Source organism: Vulpes vulpes, chromosome 11 (assembly GCF_048418805.1).
Source record: "Vulpes vulpes isolate BD-2025 chromosome 11, VulVul3, whole genome shotgun sequence".
Classification (NCBI taxonomy): Eukaryota; Metazoa; Chordata; class Mammalia; order Carnivora; family Canidae; genus Vulpes; species Vulpes vulpes.
This window is the reverse complement of record NC_132790.1, coordinates 7,127,710-7,143,140: the sequence shown is the minus strand read 5'-3', so window position 1 is coordinate 7,143,140 and position 15,431 is coordinate 7,127,710. Positions and strand designations below refer to the sequence as shown.

The 15,431-nt window shown below is 56.6% G+C and overlaps 1 protein-coding gene across 2 annotated transcripts in view; it reads left to right on the top strand.

Moving 5' to 3' along the window:
* Positions 1-404: 404 nt before the first annotated feature.
* Positions 405-15,431, top strand: part of SLC6A5 (solute carrier family 6 member 5) — a 58,601-nt gene continuing 43,574 nt past the window's right edge. Inside the window, exons 1-4 of one of the 2 annotated variants that reach the window (XM_026018202.2) lie at positions 1,900-2,337; positions 5,281-5,419; positions 8,031-8,162; positions 8,504-8,677. In XM_026018202.2, coding sequence (XP_025873987.2) covers positions 1,918-2,337; positions 5,281-5,419; positions 8,031-8,162; positions 8,504-8,677 — 865 coding nt within the window. In that variant the 5' untranslated portion in view covers positions 1,900-1,917. Of the gene's footprint in view, positions 460-1,899; positions 2,338-5,280; positions 5,420-8,030; positions 8,163-8,503; positions 8,678-15,431 lie in introns of those variants that run through there. The other variant, XM_072725394.1, reaches the window with a different exon arrangement.

Genomic DNA, 15,431 nt, shown 5'->3' with positions numbered 1-15,431 from the left:
CAGTGATTTAATTCCTTCCCCTCTCCCAGCGCGCAGCCCAATCCGCTCTGTTGGCGGCGGCGCCTCGCCTTGGGTGCAGTGGGACGTGTCCCTCCCATGTTTGCCTTAATTAGGAGGAGGCAAACTTCTGTCGTCCCCTCCCGCCGGCTCCGGTTTAGTAATCAGACCCACATGAGTCACCACGAACACGCAGCCCCCTCCCGCCGCAGGGACGACAGGCTGGCCGCCTCTCGGCCGTTGTCCCTTTAAAACTGGAATCCAAGGTGGGGGGGGGGTAATGATTTATCAAACTTGTATTATCAAGAAAATGTCAACCGAAGGGCACCTTGCTTTGCACTGACGCAAACCTGGCCTCTCCCAAGGAGATATAGAACGCGCCTGCCGGAGCCAAGCCCGGTGTCACCAAGGCTGGGCTCACTCGCGGCCCGCTCCCTCCGTCGCCCGCGCCAGACAGACATGGTGAGTGGTGGCTTTTGTTCTTTTAAAAGGAGAGGGAGCTGCGGGTGGAGGGAGGGCAGGGTCCTTTAGGGTGCTCCTTTGGGAAGCGGGCTGTGCGTTTTGGAGGAAGGTCGGAGCCCTGGGTGTTGGCTCTCTGTGCATCACCCGAGGTGGGCAGGAGGTTTCTGAGGCTGTGGCCACCCGAGGGCTGTCCTGACAGCGATCCTGGGCACCGTCCTCGGGCGACAGCCAGGTGCCCTGCTGAGGCCAGCCGCCCCGAGGCCCAGGGCTACGAGATCAGCTCGCTTGCTGGAGCCAAGGGACTTAGACTCGGTGCAAACCAATTGTCCTGATCTGTGCATTTAGGAAAGACCGGTTAGAGGCGCGCGGTTGAGGTGAAGGTGATAGGATTATTCTTGCGGTGTAATCGTGAACGGTGGTGGTGATATTCAGGAAGCCCTGAAAAATGACACGAGGAGAGAAAGCAGACAGAAAACCCACTGCCGGCATTTCTCTTCATCTGAAACCCAACTGAGAAAAAGCGAGGGAAAAGGAGCCCTGAGTCTTGGCCCCCAAGCAGGTGGAGGGGCATGAAGGACATTAGACTCCTGTGATTAGTTACCGGAGGGAGGAGGAGAATTTTCAAACTTTGCGTGTTCTCTGACAAACCCGAGAATCCGGAGGCGAACATAGGTCGCGTAGGAGAGCGAACCTGGTTACTATCTTGTGCTGTGCGTCCGGTTTATTACGGTGGTTGTGGGGTTCTTCTTGTTTTGATCGCGATCCTTACCCCTGCCTTTGCTACCTGGAGGGTGGGGATGGGTTTCGAATGAGCGGGGATTCGCACAACCGTTTTGGCCCGAAACACTCGCAGGTGCCAGGGCATCAGCTTTGCGGCCACAGCTTGCCTATAGCTTATAAAAGAAAAAAAAAAAAAAAGCAGCAATGTGCATTATTGAATGACAAAGGAAATGGGGCGGAAAATTAAAGAATCTTTCTACAGTCGTGATGGGGAAGTGGGCACCCTACAGCCGTGATGTGAAATCCAAAGAGGGCCAGGAGCAGGGCGGCTGTAGGGCTATTCCCACCCTCTTTCTTCTCCCCACCCCTCCAAAAACAAAAAAACAAAAAACAAAAACAAAAAATGCACATTTCCGTCTCTTTTCTTAGTTTCCCCACCATCAGGGGAGGAGAATATTAACCGCTTTGTGCCATCTGGTTATTGGCAAGACGGGCAATTGAGAAATAGCTCTTGGAGAAGAAAAAAAAAAAACCCCACCTTCCAGGTTATTCCCTAGATCCTGTGTCTGGACCTGAGTGGTGAACGTCGGTATATGCAGGCACAGGTATTTTTGCAGCAGCCTGACTTCGTTATGTTTTACTTGTGTGTGTGCACGCGTGTGTGTGTGTGTGTGTGTGTGTGTGTGCACGAACTTCCCCTTGTGTTTGCAGGACCAGGACTGCGGTGCCCCCGAGGAAATGAGTAAACGACCCGCCAGCAGCCTGGGGGCGGCGCAGGGGCCCCTGGAGAGCCCGCGCGCGCCCCGGACCAGCCCGGAGCAGGAGCTGCCCGCCGCGCCGCCGCCGCGTGTGCCCAGGTCGGCCTCCACCGGCGCCCCAACTTCCCAGTCCCCTGACGCGCGAGCCCGTGAGGCCGAGAGGCCGGGAGCGGGGGCCTGCGCGGCCGGGGGCGCGGGGCCCGGCGACGCCCTGCAGTGTAGGATCCCGGCCCTGCGCGGCCCCGAGGGGGATGCCGCCGCGAGCGTGGGCAAGGGCACCCTGGAGCGCAACAGCACCCCGGCCCGGGGCTGGGTGAATATGAGCCAGAGCGCCGTGGTGCTGGGCACGGATGGGATCACCTCCGTGCTCCCGGGCAGCGTGGCCACCGCGGCCGCCCAGGTAAGCGGGGTGCGCTCAGGCCGCGCCGCCTCCGGCTCCCCGGGGGCTCGAGGCAGCCGGGCCGCGGCGGGTGCACGTGTGCTGATGGGGAGACCGGTTGGCAGTGCCAGGTAATGGATGCGGGCGGCAGCTGCGGGGCTTCGGAAGCTCGCTCTGCGCTGGGGTCCCCGGTGCGGGCGCGAGGGCTGCAGCGACCCTGCCAGGGAGGCGGAGAACTCGGGGAGCTGCCCTGCCTGCTGCGCCTCCCAGCCTCGGTGGCCCCGGAGATGGGGTGCAGCCTCCGTGAGCAGTGGAGACCCATAGGTGTATGAAAACAGGACCCCCCCCTTTCATCTATGAGCCTTTCCTTTAAGGTGTTTTCCCTTAATTATTTTTTTAAAAGATTTTATTTATTTATTCATGAGAGACACACAGAGAGAGAGAGAGAGAGAGAGAGGCAGAGACACAGGCAGAGGGAGAAGCAGGCTCCACGCAGGGAGCCGGACGTGGGACTCCATCCCGGGACCCCAGGATCACTCCCTGGGCCAAAGGCAGGTGCTTAAACCGCTGAGCTGCCCAGGCTGCCCCTCCCTTAGTTAAATTAAAAAAACACAAAAAACTAAAAAGGCTCTGTCAGTTGAGCCTCCGACTCTTGATCTCAGCTCAGATCCTGATCTCGGGGTCCTAAGTTCAAGCCCCAGGTTGGGGTTGGGCTCCGTGCTTGGCCGAGCCTACTTAAAAAAAAATAATGTTTTTTTTTTTTTTTAAAAAAAAAACAATAGATACCAGGAACACTCCACAGAAGGCAATAACAGTTTAAGGACTGCAGCCTTTTCACTTAGAGTTACCAGTCGTCACATGAGAACTCTGGATGAGAAGTGGGTTCTCACGAAGCTACTTCTGAAGCCTCAGGACTCTTCTCAAACCCAGTCAGCCCCTAATACTGTCATCATGTCATCATAACTTTGCATATTTTGGTGTGTGTGTGTGTGTTTGTGTGTGTGTGTTTAAGGGCACCTATCTCAACTGAATAAGTTCCATGCCCCCACAAACCTGCACCTACCTCTGGGGTTGATCCTTTACACTCAACCAGAGGCATGAAAAACCCACAGAGCAAACCCCAATCCTGGGTTAGGAATAAGGCAACCATTACCGGTTACCGTTACCCTCTCCCACGTGTCCTCTTGCCTGTTTCCATCTCCCTCCAATCCTCCTGCCGGTCATCTCTTCCTCTCTCCACCTGCCTCCGCTGCTTTAGCTCTTCCCTTCCCAATCCCGGTCTTTTTGCAGTCTCCGTCCCTTCCCTGGGCTTGGGGGCTAGGCAGGTATCCAGTAATCCGGGGGTGAGGGGCTGAAACAAAACACCTGCCTGCAGGAGATTTCAGGTGGATACGGCCCTTCTGTTCATAGTCAGTGTTTGCACACACACACACACACACACACACACCTCCACGGACCCACAAAGCAAGAGCCCAGCCGATAGAATAATAACTGGAAATGAACGTACACTTAGGCTTTCCCACTTGCCCCTGGTTCTGGAGTCCCCTTCTGGTGCATTTGTCTGCAGGCTGGAGCTGCCCCTGACAGCATGTGCCCCACAGCGTGACCCCAGGTGGAGGCAGAAAATGATTTCAAACGCCTGCTTACCCTCCGCACTGCGGCAAAAGCAGCTGGAACTCCCACCCTTTCGGCCGGGAGGCGTCCGGGTGGGTGGGGCCGGAGGGGCCGGGCCTGCAGAGGAGCGCAGGGCGGTGTTGAAGACGCTCAGAGCCCATGAAGCCCTGCATTTGCCTATTTTCAGCTCTGCCCTTTTTTTTTTTTTTTTTTTTTTTTTCCGGTTCTTGCCTTTCTGACACCTACCTCGGCCCTCCTCTCTTCCAGAGACTTCCTCCTCTCCTGACAGCTCCTTCACCCCGTGCACAGCCTGGGGAACAGTGTGAGGCTAGCAAGTTGCTATAATAGGAAATGAAGTACGACAGAGGCAGGTGGAAGCCCGGCAGTGACTTGGGTCCCTGGAACCTTTATGTGGTGTCCGGGTGTCCTGAACGTTCTGAATTTATTTCAAGTGGCTTCACCCCCATCCGTCTCTGCTTAGTAGTGAGGCATTCCAGAAGCAGGGCCTGCCCCTAGGAGAGCGCCCGAGGGTGAACGTGGAGAGCTGGGCCTCCAGTGTCCACGGACTGCTGGAGCTGGAAGGTGCCTTGGGGGATAGTTATTCTAAGCCCCTTGTTTTACGGAGGAGCACAGAGCCTCAGAGAGAGCAAGTGGCCTGCCTGGGATTAGCCGGTGCTGAGTTCAGACCCGCACCCACCTCTCCCTCCTGCCCTTTTCCCTTTCCCCGGCGTTGGGAGGTGCCCCCCTTAAATTAGCCCACCAGGCAGTTTCCGCCTGTAGGCTTTGGCAGAGAACGTGAGGCAGGGGCTCTGGCTGGCTTCAGGCGTTGCAGCTCTATCTCTGGCCTAGCAGGCTCCAGAGGGAGAAAGGGCAGAGGAAGGGGTGTGTTGAGGGTTTTGGGGGAGGGAGGGGTTGGTTAGGGATCTGCTTGCTGGGGGTTCTAGGCATGATATTGGGGGGCTGCTTGCCAACTGAAGTCGTGGTCAGGGGTTGGGGTTGGAGGGACCTGCTTGCAATCAACCAGGAGGTTCGAGGTTTGGGGGCTGCTTGCGGGTGTGCCCTGACTGCAGGGTTCGGGAAGGAGGGCTTGAGGGGTCTGTTGAAGAGGAATCTTCAGATCACCATTGGGAGCCTGCTTGCTGAAACACTCTCGGTGCAGGGTTGAGGGGTGAGGGCCCTGCTTGTAGATGCATCGTCTCTTCAGAGTTGGGGTCCTGCTTGCCAATGCATCCTCGGTTGGATAATGGGGGCCTGCTTGCTCGGAAAGACCCTCAGCAGGGGGGAGGGGTGGAATGGGGCCTGCTTGCCGACCCGGGGCTGTTATCCGACAATGTGCTTTTCCGCCCCCAGGAGGACGAGCAAGGGGATGAGAATAAGGCCCGAGGGAACTGGTCCAGCAAACTGGACTTCATCCTGTCCATGGTGGGGTACGCAGTGGGGCTGGGCAATGTCTGGAGGTTTCCCTACCTGGCCTTCCAGAACGGGGGAGGTATGGCTTTTCCGGTCTTTCCGCCTGCGGCGCGTCGGGGTGGGCACCTGTGGGTTGGGGAGGCGCCCAGAGCCCCGGGAATGGGCTGGGAGGGGAGGCGCAGAGCAGCCTCCTCGCGCTCCAGCCCCATCCCCGGGAGGCATCAGTGCGAAGCCAGAGGGCAGGAGCCACTGGATCCGGTTGGCACTAGATCCAGGGGGGTTTATCAGGAGATGGAGCTCAGGGGAGAGGCTCGACTCTGTGATCCCAGCCCTCCATCTGGCTTGGGGGACTGCTGGGTCCTGAGCCAAGTGGGCATTGACACAGGGGAGTTCAAACTGACGGTGTTCTGGTAGCAGCACGCTCTGTGCACCTTAGCCGCAGCATCTGTGGGGTCCTGGACACCGAATTAAGGATGGGTTAAGGTTATAACCTGGAAATCTGAGCCTACAGAGGAGACTTTGGGAACGGGTATTCGAATCATGCAGGATGAAGGCTGCAGGCGAACACAGGGGTGAGTGGAGAGGAGCTGGGGGTTGTACTTTCAACAACCTCTCAGAGGTGCCCACGCACATACATCCTCTTGGGCACAAGCAGGGCATCTTTTGACTTTAGCAAAATCATTTGACCAAAAAAAAAAAAAAGTTTTCGTTTCATTTGTCTCAGCTGGGTGGAAGAAGCTGCTTTTGAAGGAAAACCATTTCTGAAATGGTGAAGATGCCAGGTGGGCACGCACTAGCTGCCAGGCCTCTAGAATCTGCTGTACCCCTTATGTACAAGGAAGAGGGGCCAAGGAGGAGGGGCCTAGCACATTCAGGGTCCGCCTTGCCTGCCCTCTCCACCTTGAGGCTTCTTGGCCAGTGGCCTGCCCTCCCCTGCACTGCCCAAACTGACAAGTTCCCCTGTAGGAGTAGGAAGTTACAACTAGGGGACTCCCTCCCAGGGCCAAAGAGACCCTCACCCCATCAGGTTAGGGTGTTTATTTTTTGTTTTTCCTTGGGTGGGCTCCAGACGGTAGACAGGTGCTGCACCATGGGATGATTGAAACAGAAAAATAAGCCTTCTCCTCTACAATTCCAAATTAGGACACGCTGACAAGTACTTATGAGGACTGAAGCTTATTTGCAATCAGAGATGCCCTGGAAATGGAAGAACGTGTGCACTGGCCACACAACTATAGGCTCCCCAGCTGGGTTTTCACTTGGTTTTCTGCAAGAGTCCAGGGTGCAGGAAGTGGGCCGGAGATGCTATAATAAGGCATCCAGTGACAGGGAGCCCCCGGGACACAAGATGGGGCTAGGGAGGGAGCTTCAGCCAGGGGAGTTCAGCCGCTGAAACTGCCAGAGGTTTGCCCCCCACCCACCCCCGCAGGGATCTGCAAAGTGTGGGTCTGCGCCTGGCCCAGCGGTTCCAGGAGCTCCTGGAGGAGCCACCGGGAGGGAGGCGGAGGCGGGCTTTTCCGCACTGCGGCTCCCGGGCGCAGCAGCCTTCAGGAGCACAAGAGAAGGATGGCATGATGCACGTCTTTCTCAAAAATCCCCTCTGGAGAGGCTAGAGCAGGACCCCTGGTTTTACTCTCCATCAGCTGGAGGCTGCTGCTGGGCCTTCCTTGCCTGGAGAGGCCCAGATGGGAAAGGTTCTTCTGCCGGACAGGAAGCTGGAAGAAGGGTGAGCAGAAAGAGGGGACCAGAGAAAAACCAGCTTTTCCTTCCGTGGAACACAGTGTTCTGGGCTCTGGCCTCCCTAGTGCCTCACTTGGCTCTGACCAACTGTCTTCCTGGTCCAAGTCCTTTCAGAGATGATGGCTGTTCCCCCAAAGCCCTCCCAAACCACCTGAAAGAATCATTGAAGGGAAAGAACCCCAGAGGACCTCCAGCAGTGTGTGGAGGCCTCCCGACTGCTACCGTCCTGGTTGGGGGACAGGGAATAAAGAGATGAAGGGTTGACGACCTCAGGGGGCTCCCAGCCTAGATGAGACACCCAGTAAATATTGCCAAGTGCTCAGTGCCTGGGGAAGGTATTGTGGGAGGACCAACAAGAGAGATGGGGAGCTTCTTGGAGGAGGAAGCATTGAGTTGACCTTGAAGGATGGAAGGGACTTTTATGTGGAGAAGGAAGTTGAGAAGTGCGTGGAAGCTGCTGCGGTGGTGGGGAGAGATTCTGACCACTTGTCTGGCACAGGGGACCCAGCACCGGTTGGCAGGAGGTGTGCAGGTAACTGGGGTCATTGCACAGAAGGGCTCCTAGAATCTACCGCAGCAGATGTTAGGTCCTTGGAGGGTAGAGATGTCGAGGAGAGGACACCAGATCTGGCTCTGGCAGTGAGTCAAAGGTGTGGATTTGTTGAATGCCTAAGACCTTAATCTGGGGGCATTGAAATGCTATAATAAGAAGAGCAAAGGATAAAACTCAGGCAGCACACAACCCCTAGTGATGCATCCAGTGGGGAATTGCAAAAATGTGTTTGCAGGGTGCTCACGCTTGGGAGAGGAGGGGGTACCCGTGGCTGAGCCGAAATACAAAGGTTTCCTGGAAAACAAGGGAGGGGGGCAGCTCGCACCCTAGAGGGCGAGTGTGGGCCAGGCCAGCCTTGGTCTCCCAGGGCTCCCACTTCCCATTCTCTCTTCCCAAGGTGCTTTCCTCATCCCCTACCTGATGATGCTGGCTCTGGCTGGGTTACCCATCTTCTTCCTCGAAGTGTCACTGGGCCAGTTTGCCAGCCAGGGGCCAGTGTCTGTGTGGAAGGCCATCCCGGCCCTACAAGGTGAGTCCACCCTGCCTTCAGCCTTCTCAACCCTATCCTGCTCTCTCTGGCACCTGGCATCCTCCAGAAGTGGGGGGGGGGGGGCTGCTTTTGTGAACTGCAGAATTCAGGGTTTCCTTTATCTGATCAGTTCCACCTCTGGGATCCCTCTGATTGCCCCTGGCATTGCTCTGTTGCTAGCAGAATGCCTCAAGGGTCCTTGAGAGACAGTCCGCTCCACTCTTGGCGTATCCATCTGTAAAAGAGAGCCAGCACCTAGCTGCCCACCTGTTGCCCGGCTGTAAGAATTCCCTAGGATTTGGGGTGGGATGACTCAATCCCTGGCAATTTTGCTTCCGCAGGCTGTGGCATCGCAATGCTGATCATCTCGGTCCTGATAGCCATATACTACAATGTGATTATCTGCTACACACTTTTCTACCTGTTTGCCTCCTTTGTGTCTGTGCTGCCCTGGGGCTCCTGCAACAACCCTTGGAACACACCAGAATGCAAAGATAAAACCAAACTTTTGTTAGGTAAGTCCGGATATACCTGTGTTAAGTGCCGGGCATAGAGATCGAAACGATTGAAACCACATGTACTTAGTTCTAACATTTCGAGAGCTCATGGCTCAGAGGAGGAGTAATCAAAATTTTGTTTGCTCATGACTAACAGGGGTGTGTTAAAAAAGGCAGATTTACGGGCCCACCCGATAGTGTGATACATTAGATTTGGGTGGGGTTGGGAAATCCGCCTTTTAGCAAGGTCTGTGGGCAGTGTGGTTCACACGCAGGGTACGGGTTGAAAGCAGCGGGGTCCTAGAGCCTAGGAGAGGTGATGCTTGTGATCCTCGGTCCACACTTCCCTGCACACTGCTCAGTGCAATGAGGTGTGTCTGAGGACAGATACTGGACGGGACGATCTCTGATCGAAACGTGTGCAATGTGGTACCTAGAAATGGGGACGTCTTCGCGGGTGGTCACGGAGGGTTGTTCAGACCTGAAGTCCCCGTCGGGACTTTGAGGGCTTGCGGGGAGCTGTCAGCTTGGTGGATGGAAGGCAAGCAGGTGAGAGCGAGGAGGAGCAGGGCAGACTTGTGGGCAAGGCCTTCTGGTCTAAATGACACCCGGCCCCTGACAGTCCATGGGTCTGGGTCGGGTCACTTCTCTCTCTGGGTCAGCATGTAAAGTAGATGTGACAATATTCGTTATCTTACCTACTTTGCGGGATTGCCATAAAACAAGAAACAAAGCACATGGGCGCCCTATTTTTTTTTTTAAGATTTTATTTATTCATGAGAGAGAGAGAGAGAGAGAGGCAGAGACACAGGCAGAGGGAGAAGCAGACTCCGTGGAGGGAGCCCGATCCGATGGGGGACTCAATCCTGGGTCTCCAGGGTCATGACCTGAGCCGAAGGCAGGCGCTAAACTGCTGAGCCACCCAGGGATCCGTCTCTAAATTGAGGTGCCTCCGTCACCTGTGGTGTCAGGTCGTTTCACTGGGCGCCAGTAAGCAAGTGGTTGGTGTTTTCCCAGTGGATCTGTTCTTCCCCTTAAGCTCAGTCTGTGCTGAGGTCAGAATGCTGCGATCTCCGCGTGGCTGGCTCTTGTGTTGGCCTCCGAACCAGCTCCTTTGCCCTCCTCGCCAGCACATTGCAGAACGAGGGTGTTATTTAACCCTTTGAGTGTATTAAGAGAGAAAGATTAATTCTTCCCTCCCACAGCCCCAGGGACATGCACGTCCCTAAAGCAGTAATGTTCCCTGGAGTATTTTTACACACGTTTATGACATCCACGGTTGGTTATGACCAACCTCCACCTGAGAGAGGGTTTTTTGTTTCGTTTTGTTTTAAAGACATTTGTTTATTTATGAGAGACACAGAGAGAGAGGAAGAGACACAGGCAGAGGGTGAAGCAGGCTCCACGCAGGGAGCCCGATGCGGGACTCGATCCCGGGACCCCAGGATCACGCCCTGGGCCGAGGGCAGACGCTCAACCGCTGAGCCCCCCAGGCTGCCCCTGAGAGAGGTTTTGAATTAGACTGAAGAAGAGCTAAAACTAAAGACATGTGCCCAGTAAGTTCCAACCCTGTGTACCTGGAGGTGCTCGGGAGCAGGGGGTGGGGATTTGTGGAGGTTCCCAGGTGTGTGGCTCACTGACGGTGTGACCCAGCGTGAGTGTCGCTTCGACTCTCTGGGTCTCAGTGTTCTCATCTGTATGGTCTCCATGTGGATGGGTTCGTGGGTTAGGGCAGCGGTTCTCAGCCAAGCTGCCACACACCAGGAGCATCTGGGGGCACCGACAGATCAAAACATCCCTTAGGGGCCACGTCAAACCAATTAAATCAGACGATCTGGGGACGCAGTCTAGGGATCTGTAGTTTTCCTGTCCCCCAGGAGCCAAAGAACTACTAGGCTGGAGTCGGCCCACACGCCTTCATGAGGAGGCCCTCAACCATTTTTGGAATGGGGTGCCCACCTGGTGGCCCTGCCGGCCCCGTGGTCACCTCTGCACCGTCGCCACCGTGGCTGTTCACAGATTCACCACCAACAATTAGCTGCTGGAATGGTTTCCTAGAACATTTTCCGGAATGTAGGATCTCGAATGCAGCGGTAACCTCAAGGTCATCCTAGAGCCTTGCTTGTCCTTCCCAGATTGTGCCCGGGAGGAAAGTCACTTTTCAAAGGACTACCTCCCGGAGGAGGGCTGCTGGCTGGGTTAGGCTCCGCGGGGAGTGTCCCTGGGGACCTACATCAGGAACCACGGGAGCGGCGGTGATGGGTGTCCTGCAGCTGTCCTCCAGGGGTGCGGTAGTGCAGAAACAACATCCTCTTCAGCCAACAATATCCACTAATATTTCTGTAGCACCTTCCCACTTAATGGTAATAGCTAACAACCCTTTCTACACACCAAGCACCATAGTAAGTAACCCTTTTACTCATATTACCAACGTACAACAAACCAACACATGGCTGCTATTACTTCATTTTATAGGTGAAAAAACTGGAGTTCAAGGTCATAGAGCTAGCTCTATGATAGACCTGGGATTTTTTAAAAAAATGATTTTATTTATTTAATCGTGAAAGACACACAGAGAGGCAGAGATACAGGCAGAGAGAGAAGCAGGCTCCAAGCAGGGAGCCTGATGTGGGACTCGATCTCTGGGCCCCAGGATCATGACCTGAGCCCAAGGCAGACACTCAACCACTTAGCCACCCAGCTGCCCCTAGATTGGGGATTTTTTTTTTTTAAAGCTAGGGTTCTTTTTTTTTTAAATTTTATTTATTTATTCATGAGAGACACACAGAGAGGCAGAGACACAGGCAGAGGGAGAAGCAGATTCCCTGCAGGGAGCCTGAAGTGGGACTTGATCCTAGGACCCCAGGATCAGGACCTGAGCCCAAGGTAGATGCTCAATCACTGAGTCACCCAGGTGCCCCTAGACTGGGGATTTGAACCCAAGTTGCCTGCCTCCCGCGGACCTAAAGCACCATGCTAAACACTCCCCAGCCTACAAAGCAGCTTCCTGAATGATGTCTCTGCTATTCCTAATAAGAGCCCTCTGAGTCCCAAGGGGCCGGGTCCTGATTACTTACTACTTTGCAGGTGAGAAAGTGAACTTGAAGGCCCTGAGAGTGGAAGTGTCAGGCTGTAAATTGAAAGATAGAACCAGCACTGAGATTTAGGCATCATGACCCGATTCTCTGCTTCTCGAGGGTTTCTGAAGAGTCCATGGTCCAGCAGACTCTGCTCCATCACCCTGCAGAGGGACCCATGGGTCCATATATTCCCCATTTGTAGCTGAGATTTTATGGGGGAGAAAATCAGAGACAGACAAGGATTATACATGATTGTTCATTACAGCCACATCTACAGTCTCTTGGAAAACACTAGAAACACTTAACCAAAAATCAAATAATTATTGAAGAATCCCATGGTTCTAACAGTTCATAGTGCATCCATAGGGTGACTATTCTGTAGTCATTAAGTGTGACTATTTTGTCAAACATGAGGAAATCCTCACCCAAATACCCAAAAGGTTTTGGGACCATATACACCCGAATACACAGATTTGGGACCATGTTTTCTCTTCTACGTTTTCTATGAATAGATGCCTATTTTATAGTCAGGGTGTGTATACGTATAGGCGTATGTAGGCACACACAGGTGTGTGTGTGTGTGTGTGTGTGTGTGTGTGTGTATTCTTTTTGAAGCAAGCTGGGCATGTTGACTGGGCCAGGTACGCGGCGGGGGTGCTCCTGGTTTTGTGAAGTTTCCAGTCTGGCTCACAATAACCCGGGAAGCACTAAAGGCAGAGCAGCCTTTACACTCAGCGTTTCACAGCTCAGCTCCTCGTCGACTGGTGCAGACCATAAAACTATGCAAGCTCTGAGCAGAGAGAAACAGTGGACATTTTTCACCCTGGTTATTCCTTGGGAGCCTATGGACAGGCTGGATAGATTTTTATCTCATTTTAAGCAAGTGCTTTAAGGTTTTTATTTTTTTTTTAAGCAAGGTGTCGATTGTCAAGCAAGCGTCAGGCTGTGGCTCCTTTGCAAGCCCCTCCGCCTTTTCTTCGCTGTGCTGTCTGCCCAGCACTGCTCCGTCCGGGGGGCCAGGCTATCCCTTGTGGAAGTACTGGTCCTCCGGGGCCCTGGGGTGACCTAGGACGGTGATGACGGTCTGACTCGCAGAGCACAGACAGCTTTAGGCCCCACTGCTCTGGCCGACAAGTCAGGAGTTCAGATAGTGGGTACTACAGCCTCTTTCCCAAATGGTCATTCTGAGAGAGGCTTGTTTGGGAAATGGAGAAAAAAATCCTCCCTTTCCCTAGTGCAGTGTCCCCCCAATAATGTCGGGGCTTGGTCTCTCCCCAGTACTGTCCCTACCTGTGATGGCAGGCCCCTGGTCTCCGCGGGAGGCATTGCACGGTGCAGAGTAGTGACCGTGGGTCAAAGCAGGGAGGGGGCTGTCCCATGGCGGGCTCAGCATTGCGGGGGTCCTACTGCTCTGGAGGCCAACTCCCTCTCGGGAGCCCGGGCCCTGTAAGCTGCCCAGCACTTGCTCACAGGTTCCTGGGGAGACAGTGGGCTCGCAGGTCCCCGGGGGAGATGCTGGGCTCGCAGGTCCCTGGGGGAGATGCTGGTCTGGCGGGTCCCCGGGGAGACAGATGCTGGGCTCGCGGGTCCCTGGGGGAGATGCTGGTCTTGTGGGTCCCCAGGGATACAGATGCTGGGCTCGCAGGTCCCTGGGGAGACACTGGTCTTGCAGGTCCCTGGGGAGACTCTGGGCTCGCGGGTCCCTGGGGAGACAGATGCTGAGCTCGCGGGTCCCCAGGGAGACAGATGCTGGGCTCAGGTCCGGGGAGATGCTGGTCTTGCAGGTCCCTGGGGAAACTCTGGGCTGGCGGGTCCCGGGGAGACAGATGCGGGCTCAGGTCCGGGGAGAGGCTGGGCTGCCCCGGGCCCGCGCTCCCAGGGGCCTCAGCCTGCGCCTCTGCGGACACGAGGGCGGCCTGGGTCACCCGCACAGGCGTCACCTAAATGGCGATTCGGGGACGGCTTTGACTGTCACGAGAACTTGAACCAAATGGTCCCTTTTGTCCCTAGTCTCCGTGCACCTTCATTCGTTGGGAACTGCCCGAGGACAGACCCTCCCCCCACCGCCCCCCGGAGGGCGCGAGCCCCGAGCCCCGAGCCCCGAGCCCCGGCGCTGGTCTTTGTTCGCGGCCGCGGGGCCTTGGGGAAGGACGCGCCTGCCGCCCAGCGGTGGGAAGGGGAACTGCAGGGCGCCCCGGCCGAGCCGCGGGAAAGGTGCGACCAGCGCCGCAAAGGCCAGCGGGGACCTAGGGGCGCCCGGAAGGTCCCGGGGCCAGATGCACGTGGAGCCGCTCCCGGGGGTCTAGATGCACCTGGAGCCTCTCTCTGGGAGAGAGAGGTCTAGGTGCGCCCCGAGCCGCTCCCGGGGGGGCCACATGCACCTGGAGCCTCTCCCCAGGGTGGGGGTCCAGGTGCGTCCTGAGCTGCTCCTGGGGTGGGGGTCTACGTGCTCCCCGAGCCGCTCCCGGGGTGGGGGTCTAGGTGCTCCCCAAGCCGCTCCCGGGGTGGGGGTCTAGGTGCTCCCCGAGCCGCTCCCGGGGTGAGGGTCTAGGTGCACCCAGAGCTGCTCCCGGGTTGGGGGTCTAGGTGCGCCCAGAGCTGCTCCCGGGTTGGGGGGTCTAGATGCACCCCAAGCCGCTCCCGGGGTGGGGGTCTAGGTGCTCCCCAAGCCGCTCCCAGGGTTGGGGTCTAGATGCACCCCAAGCCGCTCCCGGGGTGGGGGTCTAGGTGCACCCAGAGCTGCTCCCAGGGTGGGGGTCTAGATGCACCCCAAGCCGCTCCCGGGGTGGGGGTCCAGGTGCTCCCCAAGCCGCTCGCGGGGTGGGGGTCTAGGTGCGCCCCAAGCCGCTCCCAGGGTTGGGGTCTAGATGCACCCCAAGCCGCTCCCGGGGTGGGGGTCTAGGTGCGCCCAGAGCTGCTCCCGGGTTGGGGGGTCTAGATGCACCCCAAGCTGCTCCCTGGGGGTTCTAGGTGCTCCCGGAGCTCCCAGGGGAGGCGGCCCTGCGTGACAAGGCGGCAGCTCTGGAAGAAGCAATGTGGCCTTGGGGGGAGGGGGGGCAGCGGCGATTTCGGGGCCGAGGGGACGGGAGGACAGGAAGTAACCAAGGCTCAGGTACAGGGACCAGAGCTGCCCGTCCCTTGTTGGCTTCCTTGGGTGGCTGGGGGCGCCCTCCCTCCGTTGGGGTTTGACAGCTATGAGGGGGACCCCTGGAGCTCAGGTACTTAGACTGCCCAAGAGGATACTGAATGAGAGGGTACCATGGGGAGGACGCTAAGAGCAGGGGTGCCCGGCCCTGGGGGAGTTCCGGAGACCCCGGATGACCTTTGGAAGTGCTCTAGGTCCTCCAGTGGGATGGGGGGGATGGGGGAGCTGGTGGGCGTGTGCTCCTGCCGCTGGGCAGAGGTCAGGGCTGCCAGCCTTCTGCGATGCCCGGGCCGGCTCCCGCAACAGTTAGCTGGCCCCGAAAGTCAGTAGTAACACAGTGGAAAACCCTAAAGAGCTGATCAGAGGGGAGAGATTCTTAGAATTGTTGTTTTTAAGATTTTATCCATGTAATGGGATATTTGGGGGGAATGGGTGGGAGGCCGAGGGCGAGAGGAGAGGGCGCTGCGGCCTAGAGATGCCCACCCCACAAAAACGTCTAACAGTGGTGGCTGAGTTATGCCTAAAATGGATGAGTCCAGCAGCGCTC